At 42.1% G+C, this 24250-nt stretch overlaps 1 protein-coding gene across 5 annotated transcripts in view; it reads right to left on the reverse strand.

Moving 5' to 3' along the window:
- Positions 1-16231: 16231 nt before the first annotated feature.
- Positions 16232-24250, reverse strand: part of PAK3 (p21 (RAC1) activated kinase 3) — a 228862-nt gene continuing 220843 nt past the window's right edge. For all 5 annotated transcript variants that reach the window (XM_069747124.1, XM_069747126.1, XM_069747127.1 and 2 more), the window contains 3 exons: positions 21036-21232; positions 18656-18793; positions 16232-16684 (listed from right to left, as the gene is read on the reverse strand). In XM_069747124.1, coding sequence (XP_069603225.1) covers positions 16595-16684; positions 18656-18793; positions 21036-21232 — 425 coding nt within the window. In that variant the 3' untranslated portion in view covers positions 16232-16594. The remainder of the gene's footprint in view (positions 16685-18655; positions 18794-21035; positions 21233-24250) is intronic.

Genomic DNA, 24250 nt, shown 5'->3' on the forward strand with positions numbered 1-24250 from the left:
ATAAAGCTTTGCGTCGTATTTAGAACAAACATTTCAAGGTTTATAGTACTAGAAAATAGAATATTTGCCTGTTTAATTGCTTATGTCTTATCCTAATCAAAGTGTTAATTTTTTATTTTACATTACTCTAAGGCCGGGATCACACATACACGAGATACGGCCGAGTCTCGCAGGTGAAAACCAAGCTCTGGTGCCGGCACTCCGGAGCGGAGTGTGCAGCTCCATGTATTGCTGTGCGGCTGCACGCTCCGCTCCGGAGTGCCGGCGCCAGAGCTGGGTTTTCACCTGCGAGACTCGGCCGTATCTCACGTATGTGTGATGCCGGCCTAACAAAAGATATGGGGGAGGATAAAGAGCAATATGCTAGATAGCACTTTGATAAACCTCTAGTAGTTCTGCAGTATATAAGCATTATGATGGTACATACTCTACTCGTATCATAACTGGAACCTGAGGAACAAGTATGTATTCTGTAAAATGACAATCACGAAAATACAAATCTTTTGTAAGACTGATGCCATCTTGAGTTTCACATTGATTTATACAGTGATATTTTCCTCCTCCATAACGGTTACGTAGTGTCTGTAGTGGGCAATGCAGTTTGTTGTAGTTCACAATAATGTACCGTAGTTACTTCTGTGGATTTAGATATTGTCAAATATTTTATTAAAATACTTTTAAAAATGTGATTTTTAACACAATATTTTTTTTGGAGTACAGAATTTATTTACTGGGGTAAAGAATAACTTTTGGTCAGACTATATTTGATACTTGCACAGTGCATTATTTTTTCTAGCATTCAAAGCAAGAGTTAAATATAGGAAATGGCCACTAAACTTGTAGGTTCACAAGCAGACAGAGAAAGCAGATCAAAAATCACAGAGATTGTCCCACAATGAACGTATCTTACTTATATTACTTCTGGGGCCACCACCGTGCTCTGCCTCACTGCACGTTTATTATTATTATTATTATACATTTTTATAGCGTCATTTATTCCATGGCGCTTTACATGTAAATATGGGGCAAATATAGACAAATACATTAAACATGAGCAAAAACAAGGCACACAGGTACATAAGGAAGGAGGACCCTGCCCGCGAGGGCTCACAGTCTGCAGGGGATGGGTGATGAAACACTAGGAGAGAGTAGGGCAGGTTGTGCAGCGGTTCAGTAAGTTCAGGATCACTGCAGGCTGTAGGCTTGTCGGAAGAGGTGAGTCTTCAGGTTCTTTTTGAAGGTTTCTATGGTAGGCGAGAGTCTGATGTGTTGGGGTAGAGAGTTCCAGAGTATGGGGGAAGCATGGGAGAAGTCTTGGGTGCGGTTGTGGGAAGAAGAGATGAGAGGGGAGTAGAGAAGGAGATCTTGAGAGGATCGGAGGTTGCGTGTAGGTAGGTACTGGGAGACCATGTCACAGATGTATGGAGGAGACAGGTTGTGGATGGCTCTGTATGTCATTGTGAGGGTTTTGAACTGGAGTCTCTGGGCGATAGGAAGCCAGTGAAGGGCTTGACATAGGGGAGAGGCTGGGGAATAGCGGGGAGACAGGTAGATTAGTCGGGCAGCAGAGTGTAGGATGGATTGGAGTGGTACCAGAGTGCTAGAGGGGAGTCCAGAGAGTAGGAGCTTGCAGTAGTTGAGGCGGGAGAAAAGGGCATGCACTAGTGTTTTTGTGGTGTCACGGTCAAGGAAAGCACGGATCCGGGAAATATTTTTGAGTTTGAGACGGCAGGAGGAGGCATGGGCTTGGATATGTGGCTTGAAAGAGAGGGCAGAGTCAAGGATCACCCCAAGGCACAGGGCGTGTGGGACTGGGGAAAGTGAGCAGCCATTGACATTGATGGATAGGTCTGGTGGAGGGGTAGAGTGAGATGGGGGAAAGATGATGAATTCTGTTTTGTCCATGTTCAGTTGTAGAAAGTGAGCAGAAAAGAAGGCTGAAATAGCAGACAGACAGTGCAGGATTTTGGTAAGGAGGTGAGGTCAGGTCCGGATAGGTAGATCTGCGGGCCATCAGCGTAGGGATGGTACTGTATACCGTGGGATTCTATGAGCTGTCCCAGGCCGAAAGTGTAGATGGAGAAGAGTAGGGGTCCTAGAACAGAGCCTTGAGGAACACCAACTGACAAGGGGCGAAGTGAGGAGGTGGTGTGGGGAGGGAGACACTGAATCTTCGGTCTGTCAGATATGACGAGATCCAGGAAAGGGCCAAGTCTGTGATGCCAAGAGAAGAGAGGATTTGTAGCAGAAGGGAGTGGTCCACTGTGTCGAAGGCAGGTCCAGGAGGAGGACAGAGTAGTGTCGCTTGCTCCTGGCAGTTAGTAGGTCATTGGTGACTTTAGTTAGGGCAGTTTCAGTTGAGTGATGGGAACGGAAGCCAGATTGTAACCGATCAAACAGGGAGCAGGAGAGGTGGGAGCATAGTTCAAGATGGACGTGTTGCTCCAGCAATTTGGAGGCATAAGGGAGAAGAGATATCGGGCGATAGCTAGACACAGAGGATGGGTTGAGGGAGGGCTTTTTGAGGATGGGTGTGATCTTGGCATGCTTGAAGGATGAGGGGAAGACACCTGTTGTGAGTGAGAGGTTAAAGAGGTGCGTTAGGTTTGGGATGAAGACCGTGGAAAGGTTAAGAATGAGGTGGGACGGGAGCGGGTCGAGCGTGCAGGTGGTGAGGTGTGATCTTGACAGGAGGGTGGAGAGCTGATCTTCTGTCATGGTGGAGAAGCTGATTTTGGAGGAGCAGGGTTGAGCAGCTAAGAGGGACAATGGGCGCTGTGGGCCAAAGCTTTCTCTGATCGTATCGATCTTCTGTTTAAAGAAAGAGGCGAAGTCTTCAGCAGAAATGAGGGGGGAGGGAGGAGGTGCTGGGGGACGGAGTAGAGAATTGAAAGTGTTGAAAAGCTGTTTAGGGTTGTGAGACAGGGAGGATATGAGAGATGAGAAGTTTGTTTTGCGGCAGTGAGCGCAGACTTGAAGCTGGCAAGGGACTGCTTGTATGCAGTGAAGTGGTTGGCAGAGCGGGATTGCTTCCATCTCCGCTCAGCGATCCTGGAAGCCCGTCTCAATTCTTTGGTCAGGCTGGTCAGCCAGGGCTGCCTGTTGAGTGTACAAGTTTTGCTATGCATGAGTGGGGCGGCCGAATTGAGTGTTGCTGTTATTGTGGTGTTATAAAAAGTGGCAGCAGCATCTGTGTCATGAAGGGAAGCTATGTCTGTGAGAGGGAGAAGGGACTCCGAGAGTGATTGTAAGTTGAGATGTTTGAGATTTCTGCGAGGGAGTTTGTGGAGTGGGGTTTGCACATTAGGAGAGGAGAGGGAAGAGAATGTCAGTAGGTTGTGGTCAGACAGGGGGAGGGATGTGTAAATAAGATTAGTAAGGGAGCAGAGGCAGGTGAAGATGAGGTCCAGCGTGTGGCCATCTTTGTGAGTGGCCTCAGAGGACCATTGAGTGAGGCCAAAGGAGGCAGTCAGTGATAAAAGTTTAGAGGCAGCTGAGGTGGATGTATCAATGGGGATATTGAAATCACTCATGATGATAGTGGGGAAGTCAACAGAGGAAATGAAGTAGCCAGGTGGTGAAGTGGTCGAGAAAGGGGGAGATCGCTAGTTCTGGAGGGCGGTAGATGACAGCCAGCTGTAGGTTGGAGGGGGAATAGATGTGGACAGAGTGCACCTTTATGGATAATTGTACTATTTTACTCGGGGGTGGGATCATTTTTGCAAATGTGTTTCATCAAAAATGCTTTTTGAAGCTGATTTTCCTGGACATTCAACTTTGATGTGGTCCATGGTCATAAATCAGAGGAGTTCAGGAAAATATAAATGAAAGGTCAGTACAGGCTGACATATTCTAAGTTCCTGTAACTAATTTTTCAGCAAACAATAGACAGTGTAACATACATGCTATAGCAAGCAGTGGAAAAATTATTTAATAAATCCCATTTGCAAAAATGATTTTTGCCCCAATTACATGCATTAAGGTAAACAAAAATGGCCCCCAAAATGGACAACCCTTTTATTTAACCCCTTAGCGACCGCCGATACGCCTTTTAACGGCGGCCGCTAAGGGTACTTAAACCACAGCGCCGTTAATTAACGGCGCTGTGGAAAAAGTAAATAGCGCCCCCCAGAGTCGGATTTTCTCCGGGGTCTCGGCTGCCGGGGGTAGCAGAGACCCCAGAGAACATGATTCGGGGGTTTTTTTTTACTCACCCCGCATTTGCGATCGTCGGTAATTAACCATTTACCGGCGATCGCAAAAAAAAAGCGATCTCTTTTTAATTTCTCTGTCCTCCGATGTGATTGCACATCGGAGGACAGAGAAAAGGGGTCCCAGGTGGCCCCCCAATACTTACCTATCTCCCCCGGTGCTCCTCGTGGCTCCCGGTGGGCGCCGCCATCTTAAAAATGGCGGGCGCATGCGCAGTGCGCCCGCCGGCCAGCCTCGCGAGAATCTTTGGGGTCTCGGCTGCCGGGGGTAGCCGAGACCCCAAAGAGCATGATCGGGGTCGGTTTTACCGACCCCTGTTTTGCGATCGCCGGTAATTAACTGTTTACTGGCGACCGTAAAAAAAAAAAGTAAAGTGTAATTCTCTGTCCTCTGATGTGATCGCACATCAGAGGACAGAGAAATAGGGGGATTCGGGGACCCTACAATACTCACCTGCGTCCCTGGATCCTCCTGCTGCTCCTCCTGGCCGCCGGCAAAAGAAAATGGCGGGCGCATGCGCAGTGCGCCCGCCATCTGTCTCCATCTGCTGGCCGGCAGGAGAACAGCAGTTGGGGCTAAAATTAGGGTTAGGGGTAGGGTTAGGGCTAGGGTTAGGGCTAAATTTAGGGTTAGGGTTGGGGCTAAATTTAGGGTTAGGGTTGGGGCTAAATTTAGGGTTAGGCTTCTTTCACACTTACGTCGGTACGGGGCCGTCGCAATGCGTCGGCCCGACATACCGATGCACGTTGTGAAAATTGTGCACAATGTGGGCAGCGGCTGTAGTTTTTCAACGCATCCGCTGCCCAATCTATGTCCTGGGGAGGAGGGGGCGGAGTTACGGCCACGCATGTGTGGTCAGAAATGGCAGATGCGACGTACAAAAAAACGTTTCATTGAACTTTTTTGTGCCGACGGTCCGCCAAAACACAACTGATCCAGTGCACGACGGACGCGACGTGTGGCCATCCGTCACGATCCGTCGGCAATACAAGTCTATGGGCAAAAAACACATCCTGCGGGCACATTTGCAGGATCCGTTTCTTGTCCACAACGACGGATTGCGACGGATGCCAAACGACGCAAGTGTGAAAGTAGCCTTAGGGCTAGGGTTAGGGTTGGGGCTAAAGTTAGGGCTAGGGTTGGGGCTAAAGTTAGGGTTAGAGTTGGGATTAGGGTTAGGGTTTGGATTAGGGTTGGTATTAGGGTTAAGGTTGGCATTAGGGTTACACTTGGGATTAGGGTTAGGTTTGGGATTAGGGTTAAGGTTAGGGTTGTGATTAGGGTTAGGGTTGTGATTAGGGGTGTATTGGGATTAGGGTTAGGTTTGAGGTTAGGGTTGAGATTAGGATTAGGGGTGTGTTGGATTTAGGGTTTTGATTAGGGTTATGGATAGGGTTGACATTAGGGTTGTTTTGGGGTAAGGGTTGTGATTATGGTTAGGGTTAGTGATTAGGATTATGGATCAGGTTGGGATTAGGGTTAGGGGTGTGTTGGGGTTAGGGTTGGAGCTAGAATTGGGGGGTTTCCACTGTTTAGGTACATCAGGGGGTCTCCAAACTCGACAGCCAATTTTGCGCTCAAAAAGTCAAATGGTGCTCCCTCCCTTCTGAGCTCTGCCGTGCGCCCAAACAGTGGGTTACCCCCACATATGGGGCATCAGCGTACTCGGGATAAATTGGACAACAACTTCTGGGGTCCAATTTCTCTTATTACCCTTGTGAAAATAAAAACTTGGGGGCTACAAAATCTTTTGTGGAAAAATATATATATTTTTTTTATGACTCTGCATTATAAATTTCTGTGAAGCACTTGGGCATTCAAAGTTCTCATCACACATCTAGATAAGTTCCTTGGGGGGTCTAGTTTCCAAAATGGGGTCACTTGTGGGGGGTTACTACTGTTTAGGTACATCAGGAGCTCTGCAAACGCAACATAACGCCCACAGACCATTCTATCAAAGTCTGCATTCCAAAACGGCGCTCCTTCCCTTCCGAGCTCTGCCGTGCGCCCAAACAGTGGTTTACCCCCACATATGGCGCATCAGCGTACTCGGGATAAATTGGACAACAACTATTGCAGTCCAATTTCTCCTGTTACCCTTGTGAAAATAAAAACTTGGGGGCTACAATATCTTTTTTGTGGAAAAAAAAATATTTTTTATTTTCACGACTCTGCATTCTAAACTTCTGTGAAGCACTTGGGCATTCAAAGTTCTCACCACATATCTAGATAAGTTCCATGGGGGGTCTAGTTTCCAAAATGGGGCCACTTGTGGGGGATTTCTACTGTTTAGGCACATCAGGGGCTCTCCAAACGTGACATGCCTTCCGATCTCAATTCCAGCCAATTCTACATTGAAAAAGTAAAACGGCACTCTTTCTCTTCCAAGCTCTGCGGTGCGCCCAAACAGTGGTTTACCCCCACATATTGGGTATCGACGTACTCAGGAGAAATTGCACAATAACTTTAGTGGTCTAATTTCTCCTGTTACCCTTGTGAAAATAAAAATTTGTGGGCAAAAAGATCATTTTTGTAGAAAAAATGCGATTTTTTTTTTTTCACGGCTCTACGTTATAAACTTCTGTGAAGCACATGGAGATTCAAAGTGCTCACCACACATCTAGATAAGTTCCTTAAGGGGTCTAGTTTCCAAAATGGGGTCACTTGTGGGGGATTTCTACTGTTTAGGCACATCAGGGGCTCTCCAAACGCGACATGGCGTCCAATCTCAATTCCAGCCAATTCTACATTGAAAAAGTAAAACGGCGTTCCTTTACTTCCAAGCTCTGCGGTGCGCCCAAACAGTGGTTTACCCTCACATATGGGGTATCAACGTATTCAGGAGAAATCGCACAACAACTTTTGTGGTCTAATTTCTCCTGTTACCCTTGTGAAAATAAGAATTTGTGGGCGAAAAGATCATTTTTGTGTAAACAAAAGCGATTTTTTATTTTCACAGCTCTACGTTATAAACTTCTGTGAAGCACTTGGGGGTTCAAAGTGCTCACCACACATCTAGATAAGTTCCTTAAGGGGTCTAGTTTCCAAAATGGTGTCACTTGTGGGGAGTTTCCACTGTTTAGGCACATCAGGGGCTCTCTAAACGTGACATGGCGTCCGATCTCAATTCCAGCCAATTCTGCATTGAAAAAGTCAAACGGCGCTCCTTCACTTCCAAGTTCTGCGGGGCGCCCAAGAAGTGGTTTACCCCCACATATGGGGTATTGGCGTATTCAGGAGAAATTGCATAACAAAATTTATGGTTACATTTCTGTTTTTACACTTGTGAAAATAAAAAAAATGGTTCTGAATTAAGATGTTTGCAAAAAAAAGTTAAATGTTCATTTTTTCCTTCCACATTGTTTCAGTTCCTGTGAAGGACGTAAAGGGTTAATAAACTTCTTGAATGTGGTTTTGAGAACCTTGAGGGGTGTAGTTTTTAGAATCGTGTCACACTTGGGTATTTTCTATCATATAGACCCCTCAAAATGACTTCAAATGTGATGTGGTCCCTAAAAAAAAATGGTGTTGTAAAAATGAGAAATTGCTGGTCAACTTTTAACCCTTATAACTCCCTAACAAAAAAAAATTTTGTTTCCAAAATTGTGCTGATGTAAAGTAGACATGTGGGAAATGTTATTTATTAACTATTTTTCGTGACATATCTCTCTGATTTAAGGGCATAAAAATACAAAGTTTGAAAATTGCAAAATTTTAAAAATTTTCGCCATATTTCTGTTTTTTTCATAAATAATCGTAAGTAATATTGAAGAAATGTTACCACTAACATGAAGTACAATATGTCACGAAAAAACAATCTCAGAATCAGCAGGATCCGTTGAAGCGTTCCAGAGTTATAACCTCATAAAGTGACAGTGGTCAGAATTGCAAAAATTGGCTCGGTCATTAAGTACCAAATTGGCTCTGTCACTAAGGGGTTAAAAAAAACAAGAACAAACAACAGTGTTTGCAAAGAACTTATAAGGGTATCTGCCCACGATTTGGAACTGTTGCGGGTTTGACTTTGCGCATTTATGCAGTGTAAAACCTGCAGCGGCCAGATGTTACAGCATATCATATCGTGTATATCATGTCAGAAGAGAGATGATATTTATAGCGAACTCTTTTTTTTTTTTTTGTTACTTGATTGGCGTTATTAATTGAATAACGGCGTTCACGAGTTTGGGGACTGGAAAATCAGGCCCTGATAGTGTTCTTTAAGGTTTTAGCTGCCCTTGGTAGCCAAGACCCCAGAGATGTTCGGACTATGGGGGGGCGTAACACCCTTATTCCTGACTGTGTTTTAAAACAACTATGAAGGAATAAGGTCCCTTAGCGGCTGCTGTTTTAATGCTTATCGTCAGCCATTAAGGAGTTAAAGGAACTTGAGCTGAGAGAAAACAACAATGTTTATGTCTTCTTTGCATTCTAAATTTCAAAAACCTGACCTGCACATCCAAACATAGACTGAGTGTGAACAGGTGCTGAACCTAGAGTCGCCAACTCGTATATAGTTAAATAAATAGGGCAGCACACTGCAGCGCCAAAACATGCAAACTTGAAAAAACGAAATTTGAACTGCATTACTGCACTAGAAATATGAAAAATGAGAGCTTTTAGCGCACAAAAATGGCCAATTTTATGTGTACCTCGTAGCCACGTTAAGGCATCTCTTTGCATTCTAAAGCTTTAACTTTTATTTTTGTGGATTGCATGGCAAACTTCACAGAGAATTTCTAGAAGTAGATTGCAAGCATTCAATACCATTGGTCTTTTGCACATGGGCTTAACCAGTATCTCTGAATATCTTGATGATATTATCTACTCTACTGTAAATTGTGGGATATTAAAAATCTTTGCAATTTTACGTCGAGGAACATTTTTTTGAAATTGTTCCACAATATTTTTTTTTGACAGTTGATCAGATTGGTAAACCTCTAACCATCTTTGCTTCTGAGAGACTCTGCCTCTCTAACACGCCTTTTTTATACAGTCATGTGAAAACTGTCCCTCCAGCTCCTTACATCAATACCACTTACTTTTCCAGCCCCCTTTTTTTTTTTTTTTAACTCTGTCCCAACTTTTGTGAGATGTGCTGCTGCCGCCAATTTCTTAAAGGAGTCAATTTTTTCAAATAAAAATTTCCACGATCTGATGTGCGTTGTGCTGTGAATAAAACGTCACAACTTTTTTGGAATTGGAGGTGTGTATTGACAGTATGAAAAAATAGGAGGCCTAACAAAACAGAAGTAATGCATTATAGAAATTATAAAAGATCGGTTGATAAAGTCCAATTGGGAAGCTAAAAGAAAAAAAAAAAATTCCATAAAATGTAAAAAAAAAAAAAAAAATGCAAATGCCAGAATTGTTTTTTTTCCGGTCATTCCACTTCCCCATTAAATAAGATAGGATAACAAACAAATAGTCCAAAATAATATATGACCCAAAATGGCACACATGAAAATGTCAACTAGCCATGTAAAAAACATGCCATTACAAAGTTCCTTTGATTATAAAAAAAAAGTTATGGCTCTGAAAATATGCAGGAATAAGAGTTTTTTTTCTGTTTTTTTTTTAAAGTAAGGCAACATATGTTACTTACCATGGTTTTGCAAAGCAGTAATGCAAAATGGCGCTCAATAATAAATAATCCGCCCAGCAATTTTTCACCCCAAACCCTACATAATTATTTGCTAGACTTAAATAGTAGATGCAGAAGAGATAATGAGTTTGGCTTTATTTGAAGCTAGTTAAGCCAAAGTTTAGGGAATACTGCACAGTGGATTTTTTTGCAATGTCCCCCCGAATTAATCCAAAGCCATATGAGGGGCATAACCATGTGGAAAATAATGATAAAGAGTCCTCAAAATAAGTAACAAATATTAGCAAACTACATGGTAGCCCGATTCTAACGCATCGGGTATTCTAGAATATGTATGTAGTTTATTTTATTTATGAAGATTTTAGAATACTACATTGAATACACAGGATTCGGACTGCGCCTGTCGCTGATTGTTCGCGGCCGGCCACGTACTATATAGCACTTCCCAATCATAACTACTACTTCTCAATGTACCCCAGATGAATACCTATGGAAGTGTATCCTGCAGTCACTTTGGGGTTTCCCATATATACCAATATTCTGTCAGAGCAGACATTCGAGATTGGCTGCAACAGTGCCGAGATACAAGCATGTACCATGATCGCCAGGAAACACGGAGTCAACCCCTGAGGACCGTCGCCAGTAAGTGAGTAATTTTTATTTTTTTTATTTTAAGTGGGGAACTTTGGAAGTTACGAAGTTGTCCGGCAGTGGACAGCCCCTTTAAGCCATTCCTACCATTCTTTCTCCTGTGTGCACAGTCAGCATAAAGACTACATAAATTAATAGCCTCAAACCACAGAATTTCTAACTTTTATTCACAATACTGCAGGTCCAGGTTTCAAACTGCAATATTTTTTTTACACTCAAGACACAGTCATGCACAATCCATATTTCAATTTTCTATTGCTTCAACCACAATTTAAATTAAACTTAAAAAAAAAAAGGTTTTAAAATAAAATGCAAAAGATTTAGGTTTTTTTTTGTTTGTTTTTCTTAAAAAAAAAAAAAAAAAAAGAAATAAAATTAAAAAGGAAAGATTAGACACTGAGGTATTCAGACCATTCTGTATTCTCAGCGTAAACCCAACATAAAATAACTTAAATTGCAATTTAAAAAAGAAAATCTTCAAAAAGTTACAGAATGATATCACTACACATTTTTTGTATTTTACAGATAACACACCCTAAAAAAGAGGAATGTACAGCAAATGTGATACAGTTGAGAGAGACAATGGGAATATATCATATTTATAACACCGGATTTCATTTCGTAAGCCTGTTTTTTTTTTATTATTGTTAGTTTTTTTCGTTGGAAGAAAATTTTGCAAAAAATTGACAAACTGTCCCGTCACAGTACTGGAAAAAAAAAAAAAAAAAGGTACCCTGTGAATTTATACTGCTCAGTCAGAAATTGTAAAACTACAACTCCAGATGTGGATGCATCATTTTCAGGTGACAGTATGGCCACATACACAGAAGCTAGATGTCTGCTGGATAATGCATTACATGAGACATGATGGTCCAAGGACGTGGAATACAAAGTGACACTTTTATATAAGAGTACAATTCTTCACGGATTTATCCCCCAACATATAAAACTTGTGAAAGGGTGTAACCATAGATCATAGAGTGCGGAACAACAAGAAAATAATTCAACGTTGGGTTTTCGTGTTACAGAGTAACCACCTGTACCATTGATCATGTCTAGTAGGTGTCTGCTAGTAACATTTGGCTCAGTACGATGCTGCACGTTCACAAGTTCACGTTCTGAAAAACGCTAGATACCTCCAGAAGGCTTTTCTTCTATACGAAGATGTACACATTATGGCTAAAAGGTTGGGGACAGCTGGCTCAGTCACAGCCCTTCACGCATACAGTACCTAAAGACGCCAACCAAAGTAAATGACACATAAAAGATCTGGAATGGTATTTTTTTATGCCTGGAATCATCTTACTTTGCCTTGATAATCCACTACATCTTGGCTACACACACATTTGCATCCATGGGCTCAAGTCTCCCTCCGATTATAAGGTTATCCTCCCCATCCTGCACTCCCGAGAGAGGTTCCCAAAACCGAACCCCAAAACGAATGCGTGCATGTAACATCGAAATAAAGTGGACTGATAACAAGTTTAAGACTCTAAACTAGCACTAGTAAAGCAGCAGCCATTTCATTACTTGGTCACAATATTACATACAAGTCTTATAGGGAATCTGTCAGCAGGCATTTGCTATGTAATCTGTGGGCAGCATGATAGGAGATGAGACACTAATTGCAGCAATGTGTCACTTATTGGGCTGTGTGCTGTTTTAACACAATCAGGAGATTCACACTACCGGACTACAGCTCCCATGCATCCTGGTCCAACTCAGCCCTTTACTGTTCAGATACAATGTGCAAAGAGTTGATAATCAGGAGTGTGGACAGGCTCAGCTTTCTGAGCTATGCTACATCTATAAACTCTGATTGTATCACAACTGATGCCCCCTGTTAAATAAGTGTTATCGCTGGAATTGGGATCTCTGTCTCCACATTTCGCTGCTCTCAGACGAGGTAGCAAAAACCTGGGATATTTCCAAAGATAGAGAGTTACCCCCTACCCACTGGATATGGGGTAACTGATCGCTAAGGTCAGACCGATGGGATCTCTAGAACACAATTAAACAGGCTCTGCAGGACCCCATCTTGAATAAAGAGGAGGGGCACATGCTCGATTCATTGTCTACGGGACTGCCGGATAAATATGAGAATGGCACTCTATTTTCAGCAGTCGCATATAGAATGAATCGAGCGGAGGGCGGCAAGTGCTCCTCCTCTACATTCGAGATTGGGCTCTGCAATGCTTGGTGACTGGGTCCCAGAGCCCTGATGTCAGGATACCTGGGGTCTGACCATTGGTTCTATGGAAATGAAATCACGTACAACCTGGGCATAACCTTTTAAAATCCCAGCCATTTTATAGTCACATGGTTTTTGATAATCCACCTGTAACATTATTCTTATAACATACACACGGAAGCAGACAATTAAAATAATGCAATTTTGACCAAGTATAATGAAATGCAATAACTGGGTTCTGACTTATTTAATGATCCCATTCTCCCGATTCCATCAGATACCAGTTTTATTACAAACAATTACCAATAAGGAACATAAAAGCACGTCTATGGCTTCTGACGTTTAGAATACGGAAACCATTGTACTCAAGCAGAATCCGCTAATAAGAGATATTGGAAGTATTCATTCAGATTGTTGCTTTCATCGCTTCCCATCATGGCTGATGTCATACCTGCATATACTGTCCACCTGGTATCAGCAACGAAAAAGAAACCAGATCCCCAGATGAGATGGAGACGTGATCACACAACTGAAGAATATTCTCCACCTTGGTCACACAGAGGCAAGAATTAACTCAATTTGGCATGGCGGCTTTCCCTCGCCCTTTTTGGTGTGTTCTTATTACCGGTACTTTGTTTACAGAAGAATCCTGGTAATCATTTTATTAAAATTAAGCAACGCCAAACATTCAGAAAAACACAAAAAAAATTGTACCGAATAGCATAACAACAACATAAAACGATATTAAAATCAAAAATAAAGATAATAAAATTGATAAATAAATATAGGATGAGACATCTGTGCTGTGGTCCAACAAATGTACCTTACCATTACGGCTATGTTCACGCGTGGTTGACATTTTGCGGATTTCCCATCTGGATTTATGGGTGGAAAATCCATAACATATTATAGTAGCAGCGATGAGATTTCTAATAAATCTTACCAACACAAAGTAAAAAAAAAGGCAGATTTGTGTTGGATTTCACTCTATACATTTTACAGGTGAGACCCAGAGTGAAAATTTAAACTGACACTTTAGGTCAATTTCTGCATGAGATTTTTTTTTCCTAGGGCCAATTTTTGCCGCACGTGGACACAAAGATTCTTCCTTTAACTTTTTCATTTTGGACCAATGTCAAGGATAGGGAAAAGGACATTCACATTTTAAAAATTCCCATATTCTGCTCTTTGTGCTACTCCAAATAAAGTCCTGATACTCCTTTATAGGTACCGCTCAGAATGTTGCTTTACCTGCACCACTCCTAAAGTCTAAACTGTACAGATTTTTTTTGGTCTTGGCTGTGCACTGCCCTTAAAATTATATAATAAAAAAAAAAAACAACCACAGAAAGAATGTGTCAGTACTACTAAAGAAATGCTTTCCGCACTGGGATAATCCCTGTCCATATGTACTATTAGGCCTTTGTCAGGCGCTCCGTAAACCCCCTGAAAAAGCGCTAAAAATAATGAACATGTGTACTGCACTGTAATAACTTGCGGTTCATATGTTCAGACTTTTGAGCATCAGTTTAACTGCTTGAAAGGCGCAAATAACTTGTGTACAGCACGCAGATAGTAAGTTGCATGCCACCACCCCGACCATTTCAGTGCCACACATGGAGATCTATTACCATTACTGGAACCCAACTCTGCTCATCTCTTGTATTATTAGATTGCTCCACGTCTCTTAGCTAAAATTAGATTTCTAATCCCTTCCAATGAATTCGGATTTGTAATCTCAGTCAAAGTTTCCATAGACCTGAAAGAAGATGTCACAGCCGCAGTTTAAGGGATATTGCATTAAGAGAAGGTAGCTCCGTAGACTACTTCAGGTCCTTTAACTCTTGGATGTTTCATCTTGTGACTACAGAAAAAAAAAAAGTCTCTCCGCAAGCACAAATTCATACAGTGATGCAGTATGGAGGAGATCAAGAAAAGATTTAAAAAAAACAAAACAAACCCACACATGTAGTACGATATTCTTTTAAATGTACAATATCCCTTAGAAATGTTTATGGCTTTTCTGAATTTTAAGGAAAAAAAAATGTAATTTTTTTGTGCTAATGGATGGGAAAAACATTAGTATTTCTGCAGCTGATCGGTAGATTTGGAATTGGTCACAAAGATTTAGCATCTAAGGAGGGGGCTCAGTCTTAATCCCCATTTATCTAGATAAAACTCTGCTCTGCCTCCTGTCATTTACACATCTGACAGAATCCCCATGGCACCAATGGTTCCCTTACTAAGGGCACTTAAAATGGAAATCCTGCCCGACACAGGCTCACACCTCGCAGTCACTAAGTGAATACCATGGACCTCATGTATTACAACTTTTTGTTTTCAAGAGCCAAAAATTCTGGTTTCTATAAGAAGCTAGGCCATTTTAATACAGGAGGAGTACCAATGTGTATGACAAAAGGTACAGCATTTCTAAGGGTGGATAATTACGATTTTACGTCCATTTTGTCTTTGGTGCATAACAAAGTAAAAAAAAAAATAAATCTAATCCGAGGGTTATTCTGTTTAGCCAGATTCACCAAGAGAGTCACTTTCATATAACGGATGTGGTCTACACACAAATAACGGCAGCCATTGGGTGGTCCGCTCACTGACCCACTTTCATGACCAGTGGGGCCCAAATAATATTTACTATTTTATAAATTGAATTTTATTCCTTTCCAACTAACCTGGAGAACCAAAATGAAAAGTTTTGCCTACAAAATGACAGTGTCCCCTGAGTGTAGGCTATAGGTGCAGAGTTTCTATTCTTTATCGTCTAGAAGTCAACATCTGGCCACAAATCATGTTATATGGTAAAACACCAGCACTTAAAGAGGATCTGTCACCAGATCAAAAGTAGACAATTTTTGCTCTTATTTTGCTTTTTGCTTTTTAAAAAATCGGCCATGTTTTTCCAGAGGGACATTTTCTGGCAATTTTTTTTCATAAATTGTACTAAGGGGGCGTGGACCAAAGGGTAATAAAGCAGAGCAGCCTAAAGACATGCCCCAGAGGATCCTGTGAGCCATGTCCCTTTAGTAAAGACCATAAACATTAGCACTGAATAAAAAGTTTCACATCTCTGGAGCTGTATGGCGGATTTAAAAAAAAAAAAAATTAAAAAAGGAGCAGCAGCAATAAAACAGAAGCAAAACTGACCACTTTTACCCTGGTGACAGGTCCACTTTAAAGGGTGAACAGTATCAAACTGAATGAACCAAGTGACTGATGTATCTTTTGTCCCAAATTACTTAGTTATACCATATTCTCTCATTATCATTAACCTCTGCACTGCCAGGGGCACAAAATACTAGATCTTCGGAGGAGCCTCCATGTTGTGTGATCCAATCTGGTGGCATCACACACAACATGTTATTCCGTCCCCTGATGAATAGTTATTCTCACATGCAAATTATACCCTAAGGAAAGGAAATGGTACCCTGTACTGAAAACAGGGATGTAAGACCAGTAGAATAAGTGAGACATGAGGTCTACAAAGACCTTCAAACCTGTTAGTAGATGCTGCATAATTGGAAATGCAGAAAGATTTTTTTTTCTCATTTTTTTTCTGTTTTAATATAAAGCAAAGAAGGAATCTGACAAAAAATGAATCGCCCGTTATGAAAGTACAACCCATCTACGGAAAGTTTCTGCAGCGGATCAACGTGCGGACGTGCAGCACCATTTTTTGTAACGTGCCATATAGGATTTTAAAGTCCCGTTCCTACTTAAAATAATAATAATAATAAAAAAAATAGAGTTTGAGGAATCCAAAAGGGCAGGTAGAAGAAGACACGAGTAGGTGCATCATGGTGGGTTATGTTTCCCCAGGACAGTAGCTGGTTAGCCGGTTACTCCTGCTGTGAGAGGGGATGAGGTTTTAGATTCTGCTGAGTTCTGTGTTCTTATGTGGAGGATACAGCTTGAGTCCAGAGTAGCTAGCGGCTGCTGTTCTTAATGGCTTCCTTTGCTGCTATAATCAATGGAGTCAGACTAGAAAGAGGCTTGGCTAGTTTTAAAAATGGATGCTGTAAGAAAAGCAGAAACAATCCTGGTTATGCATCTGTATACAAGTGTTCAGACATATATAATATGCTTAAAGGGAACCCAGCATGGGTTCCCAGACTGGGGAAATCAGGGAGGGAAACTCAGTACCAGGGGGGTGGGGACGCTCAGGAGGGTCTGGAAAAGATCAAGAGGGGTGAGAAAAGATCAAGAGGGGCGAAAACATCAGGAGGGGTGGGAAAACATCAGGAGGGGTGAGAAAACATCAGGAGGGGTGAGAAAACATCAGGAGGGGTGAGGAACGATCAGGAGGGGTGAGGAACGATCAGGAGGGGTGAGGAACGATCAGGAGGGGTGAGGAACGATCAGGAGGGGTGAGGAACGATCAGGAGGGGTGAGGAACGATCAGGAGGGGTGAGGAACGATCAGGAGGGGTGAGGAACGATCAGGAGGGGTGAGGAACGATCAGGAGGGGTGAGGAACGATCAGGAGGGGTGAGAAACAATCAGGAGGGGTGAGAAACAATCAGGAGGGGTGAGAAACAATCAGGAGGGGTGAGAAACAATCAGGAGGGGTGAGAAACAATCAGGAGGGGTGAGAAACAATCAGGAGGGGTGAGAAACAATCAGGAGGGATGAGAAACAATCAGAAGGGGTGAGAAACAATCAGGAGGGCTGGGGGATGACAGGGAAGGTGGAAAATCAGGAGGGACACTCAATTAAATGTGAACAAGAATACTTTGTTACAGTCAGTGAATAGAGTGAGAATTGAAGTATACTAGAAATCTCCAAAACCTTTCATCAACTTTGTTTTTTTACAATACTTTGCTTGTTCAAATATCCTCTTCAAAGACCGGAGGCAGGCAGAGGGGCTGGAGAATCACAGACAGGGAGAAGAGCCAGTGCACAGTCCAGCCCATGAGCACCGAAATTTAATTAGCAAAAAACTTCAAAATGGTGATTATAGAGGAACAACAAAGCAGATTTTTTTCAAAGTAATCAGTATTATAGGGCCATTACAGCAATGTCCTTACTTTACAATACAAAACTGAGTTGAAATGTTCTCTGCAACAGCCTAATCTTCCTTAGATGTGGCCTGCGTAGATATCGCATCTTTCTGCAGGTCATACAGTGATGGGATCTTTATTATATCAGGAGGCCGTGACATAACACAAGCATAAAAGGTTTACATCTATATAAAATGTTAATGTAGTCCTGCAAGTCTCCCATGGTTTAGAACCCTTAACGGTGGCATCTGTACCCCAGGGGTACACACCACCTACCTTGGAAGTTTGCAGAGTATTTTGAAGGTCTGTTATATAATAGGTGCAGAACATAGCATGAGAATAATCTTTGGTCTACTTAGTGTTACATGGTTTAGAATTGTTGAAGAACACTGTCCAACATGACCTGAATGTTATTAAATACGCTAGACGTAGAAGAATCTGATTTGATTCATTATTTTATGTAAAAATATAAAATGCAGGTAAATAACTGTTAAGTGATTGACCACTCTCCTGTCTGTAGCACAGTACCGCAGACAGGACCCTATGATGATAGCCGGCAATGAGTCTTTGCAGAGCCCCTGAGGTCAGGCAGTTGTCAATCCAGTTATGACAAAGTTCTCAGTGTGCAAACAGAGGGGTTGTGGATGATGAATGGAGCCTTTGGACATGCCAAGGGTGCACCAGAGACCCCTCATTTGCATACAAAATAAGTTGTTTTTATATGCCAACTAAGCCACTAAATGCAATACCACAGATATGATTTTCATAGGGGTCAAAGTCTCCTACATAACTGTACAAATTATGTATTTTGCGTTTCGGGGGGTGACAGACTCAAAGGAAACAGGACTCATATGGTGAAAAAAATGTCAAACAAAAAAAAAAACAATTCCCACACTAAATGGTATTTTATTAACTTGCATGATTAATGAAAACAAATAACCTTTTCTTTTTTTCATCCCACTTACTGATACAATATTAAAAGCATTACCTGTAGAAGCTCCTTTGCGGAACCTCTCCTGTCCACATCCATCTCTAGGCATCGGTTGAGGAAATCTCGGAAAACAGCTGACAGTCTCTCTGGGTTTTGTAGTTCTGGAGTTCCATTGGTAGCTATCAGGTACAATGCCTTTTTAAAGCAGAAATACAGATAGTCTCATTACAGAAAGGACAAATTAATGATCAGTTTACGTGGCATCAGCCTGAACGTGACTTGAGTCCAATAAACAGCAATAAACTATTGTTTATGATATGACTGTCCTACAGACATCGTTCTACATCCATGCCGTTTTGGGTTAATGGGCATATATATGCAGCTTTTACAATTCGGTCAACAGTTACAATTTATGGTAGTTTCCCCCATTTTGACCAACGTACCTTCCTATGTCATCACCAGATAAGTGAAGAGGGTCAAGATATTGTAAATTAGTGGTGCCCCAACACATCATAGAATCATAGAATGTTCGAGTCAGAAGGGACCTCCAGGGTCATCATGCCCAACCTCCTTCTCAATGCAGGATTCACTAAACCATCTCAGACAGATGTCGGTCCAGACTTTGTTTGAAGACTTCCATTGAAGGAGAACTCACCACCTCTCATGGCAACCTGCTCCACCCATTGATCACCCTCACTGTCAAAAAGTTTTTTTCTAATATCTAAGCTGTATCTTTTCCCTTTCAGTTTCATTCCATTGCTTCTCGTGTTTCCATGTGCAAATGAGAATAATGAGGATTCCTCTACACGGACATCCCTTCAGATATTTGTAGACAGCTACTAAGTCTCCTCTTAGCCTTCTTTTTTGCGAGCTAAGCATTCCCAGATCCTTTAACCGTTCCTTGTAGGACATACTTTGCAGTCTGCTCACCATCCTGGTAGCTATTCTCTGAACTTGATCCAGTTTTTCTATGTGTTTTTTTAAATGTGGTGCCCAGAACTGGACACAGTATTCCATTTGAGGCCTGACCAAGGAGGAGTAGGGTGAGATAATTACTTCAAGTAATCTAGACTCTATGCTTCTCTTAATACATCCTAGAACTGTGTTTGCCTTTTTTGCTACTGCATCACACTGTTGACTTATGTCCAGTCTGATCTATTAGTATACCAAAGTCTTTTTCACACTTGCTGTTGCTTAGTTCCATTCCTCCCATTTTGTAGATGTAATTTTCGTTTTCTTGCCCAGATGTAGAATCTTGCATTTCTCCCTGTTAAATACCATTCAAGTTGCTGACCATTGTTCAAGCTTAGCTAGATCCTTCTGAATCATTTCTCTGTCTTCTCTAGCGTTCACTATCCCTCCTAGCTTTGCATCATCTAGAAATTTGATTAGTTTACCTTCAGTTCCCTTCCCGAAGTTAAGAAAAAATTGGGGCCAGGACAGAGCATTGAGATACTCCACTTGAAACACAATTGGATGTGCAACCATTTATTACCACTCTATCAGTATGATCACTGATCCAGTTATGAATCCACCTAACCTTAGCCTTGTCAATCCCACACTTGGTCATTTTTTCAATAAGGATAGTATGAGATACTTTATAAAATACTTTGTTGAAGTCAAGATATACTATATCTACCGTATTTCCATGATCCACCCGGTCAGTGATTCCATCATAAAAGGAAATTATATTAATCTGGCATGACTGGTTTGCTAAAAAAAAAACTCATGTTGGCTCTGGGTAGCTACTGTATTCTTATCCAAGTACTTACATACATGCTGTTTAATTATTTGTTCAAAGATCTTTCCTGCTATGGAATTAAGGCTCACTGGTCTGTAATTTCCTGGCTCCATATTCTTTCCTTTTTTGAAGATGGGGACAACATTTGCCCTTCTCCAATCTTCTAGGACTTCTCCTGTTCTCTAGGATGTAATTCATCTGGACCAGGAGAATTAAATTAATTTATATTACGGTAGCTAAGTGTTCCCTCATCATCTCTCTGTTTATGGATGGAGTGGATTATTTTATTCATTTGATAGCGCCGTGAAGATCACCTGATGTTACAATTGCTTTGTTAGAGAACACAGATGCATAATAGGAATTTTAAAGTTCGGCCTTCACATCATTTTTGACCATTTTACTTTTTTATCCTGTAAAAATCCTATAACATCTGTAACTTTTCTTTTGCTTTTGACATACCCCTATAATCCTTTTTTATGGCTTTTGGTCTCTACATTTAGATAAGTACTGTATGTACTAAAAAGCACTAATAAGCCAAAAATTTCTTACCAAGATCTGGACCCCACACCATGAACTGTAGACCGTTAATACTATAAAAAAAAATTGCATCTAACAAACACAAAAAATAAGTATATGGATATCATATCCGTAAATGTCAGCAAAAAAACAGAGAATGTAGGGATTAATTGAACTTACTCTGAGAGGGTTCTCATTAAGGTAAGGCGGTTCTCCTTCCACCATTTCTATGGCCATAATTCCTAAGGACCAAATGTCCACTTTAGGCCCATAGGCTTTCCTTGTCACTACTTCAGGTGCCATCCAGTACGGTGTCCCCACCATTGTGCTACGTTTACTTTGCTCAGGTGTAATCTGAGCGCAGAAACCAAAGTCAGCTGAAAAATGGGACGAAAAAACATATGTAAGTACATAGCGTCAAGAAGTGACTATCGTATGTCCTACTGCATATTACCAGAATAGTTCTCAATGAGGATATGCGGTAACTATTAATAATGGCTTAGTATGTTACATGAATAGAATTTACGCATACAGTGTATAATTCAAGGTTGCAGAGCATCACCACCTTTTTTCAGCTGGATGTGCACCACTGGTGTTTTGCAGCACAATAGCTATGCAAGCCCCAGGACTATCAGAGGCCGGCAGCGGTTACTGTGTGGCTGTCACGATTGGCGCAGGACGTCATTGCAATGTGTTGAGCTGCGCCGATTATGGAAGAGGAAGACGGGCCATTATTACAGGCTGGGGACCAGGAAAGGGGCTATTATTACAGGAGGGGACAGTTACTGGGGGCCATTATTACCGGATAGGGACCAGTACAGAGGTCATTACTACAGGATGGAGGCCAGGACAGGGGGACATTATGACAAGATGGAGAGCATTATTGTCATCATGAATTTTATTCAGCAAGAGGATAGTGGTTATACTAAGTGGTGATAATATATGGTCATTGTGTTGTGATAATTACCGTAGCTGTTTTATGTGTTTTATTATTGGTGTACTAGTTTTGGTAACGCAGACTTGTTCAGTAACGATATGGTGATATTTGGTAATTGTTTAGAAGTACACTGCTAAAAAAATAAAGGGAACACTTAATCAACAGAATATAACTCCAACTAAATCAAACTTCTGTAAAATCAAACTGTCCACTTAGGAAGCAACACTGACAATCAATTTCACATGCTATTGTGCAAATGGAATAGACAACAGACGGAAATTATTGGCAATTATCAAGACACACTCAATAAAAGGAGTGGTTCTGCAGGTGGGGACCACAGACCACATCTCAGTACCAATGCTTTCTGCCTGATGTTTTGGTCACTTTTGAATGTTGGTTGTGCTTTCACACTTGTGGTAGCATGAGACAGACTCTACAACCCACACAAGTGGCTCAGGTAGCGTAGATCATCCAAGATGGCACATCAATGCGAGCTGTGGCAAGAATGTTTGCCGTGTCTGTCAGCGTAGTGTCCAGAGGCTGGAGGCGCTACCAGGAGACGGTCCAGTACACCAGGAGACGTGGAGGAGGCCGTAGGAGGGCAACAACCCAGCAGCAGGACCACTACCTCAGCCTTTGTGCAAGGAGGAACAGGAAGAGCACTGCCAGAGCCCTGCAAAATTACCTTTATCAGTCCACAAATGTGCATGTCTCTGCACGAACTGTTAGAAACCGACTCCACGAGGATGGTCTGAGTGCTTAATGTCCACAGATGGGGGTTCTGCTCACAGCCCAACACCATGCAGGACACTTGGCATTTGCGACAGAACACCAGGATTGGCAAATTCACCACTGGCGCCCTGTGCTCTTTACAGATGAAAGCAGGTTCATACTGAGCACATGTGACAGACGTGACAGAATCTGGAGACGCTGTGGAGAGCGATCTGCCGCCTGCAACATCCTTCAGCATGACCGTTTGGCAGTGGGTCAGTAATGGTGTGGGGTGGCATTTCTTTGGAGGGCCGCACCACCCTCCATGTGCTCGCCAGAGGTATAGCCTGACTGCCATTAGGTACCGAGATGAGATCCTCAGACCCCTTGTGAGACCATATGCTGGTGCGGTTGGCCCTGGGTTCCTCCTAATGCAGGACAATGCCAGACCTAATGTGGCTGGAGTGTGTCAGCAGTTCCTGCAAGATGAAGGCATTGAAGCTATGGACTGGCCCACCCATTTCCCAGACCTGAATCCGATTGAACACATCTGGGACATCATGTGTCGGACCATCCACCAACGTCACGTTGCACCACAGACTGTACAGGAGCTGACAGATGCTTTAGTCCAGGCCTGGGAGGAGATCCCTCAGGAGACCATCCGCGGCCTCAGCAGGAGCATGCCCAGGCATTATAGTGAGGTCATACAGGCACGTGGAGGACACACACTACTGAGCATCATCTCCTTGTCTTGAGGCATTTCCACTGAAGTTGGATCTGCCTGTAACTTCATTTTCCACTTTGATTTTGAGCATTATTCAAACTCCAGACCTGAGTGGGATATTAGTTGTGACTTACATTGATCATTTTTAGGTTTTATTGATCTCAACACATTTCACTATGTAATGAATGAAGATTTACAACTGGAATATTTCATTCAGTGATATCTAGGATGTGGGATTTTAGTGTTCCCTTTGTTTTATTGATCAGTGTATTAGAAAATTATCTTACTGTTGTTTGTCTGAAGTAAAATACACATGCTGGTATAAGTTTTAGAACAAGGGCTTGTACATCTGACCAACATGCTGGTGGGGGTCAGGTCCAAATGTTGCACCAGGGCTTATAGGACTTTAGTTACGCCTCTTACTGCATGTAAGCAGCACTGCATAGATGGGAAAAGAAATTCTGCACAACCTAACGTCCAGATTAATTAAAAATGACCACAAACATTTTTTGCAAGATGCGATGTTCATTTTTATCCCAACAGCAGCAGAAAATACAAGAGCTGGCACTAACCTAGGTGGTAATTTTCTCTACAAGGTACTGCAATTAGTGAAACCTCCGTTTCTACTTCCCTTTTGGTCATGTCAGATAAAGTGAGAAGTCATAATTGATTCACACCCAGGCAAAAAAAAGGCGGCACTCACCCGAGGGTGAATCTTTGTCCCATATGATGCAAGATGCTGCACACGGAAAGCAACGCTGGTTCACAAAACAGGCGAGGGGCAATTTGCGCTGGTGTGCACTTTGTCTGGCCTGTTCACAAACCAGTGCGAAATAGCCGTTGCCTGTTCTGTGAACCAGCGTTGCCTCCCATGGGCTGCGTCTTGCATTATATGGATATTATATGGAATAAAGCACTTTTATACAACCATGACCAGTTATTCTTCTTGCTTGCGGATCGATATTTATTATTACATTTAGCCAAGTGACTTACAACACAAGCTAAGAAAAAATATTATAAAAT

This window comes from Ranitomeya imitator, chromosome 2, assembly GCF_032444005.1.
Source record: "Ranitomeya imitator isolate aRanImi1 chromosome 2, aRanImi1.pri, whole genome shotgun sequence".
In the NCBI taxonomy this organism is placed as follows: domain Eukaryota; kingdom Metazoa; phylum Chordata; class Amphibia; order Anura; family Dendrobatidae; genus Ranitomeya; species Ranitomeya imitator.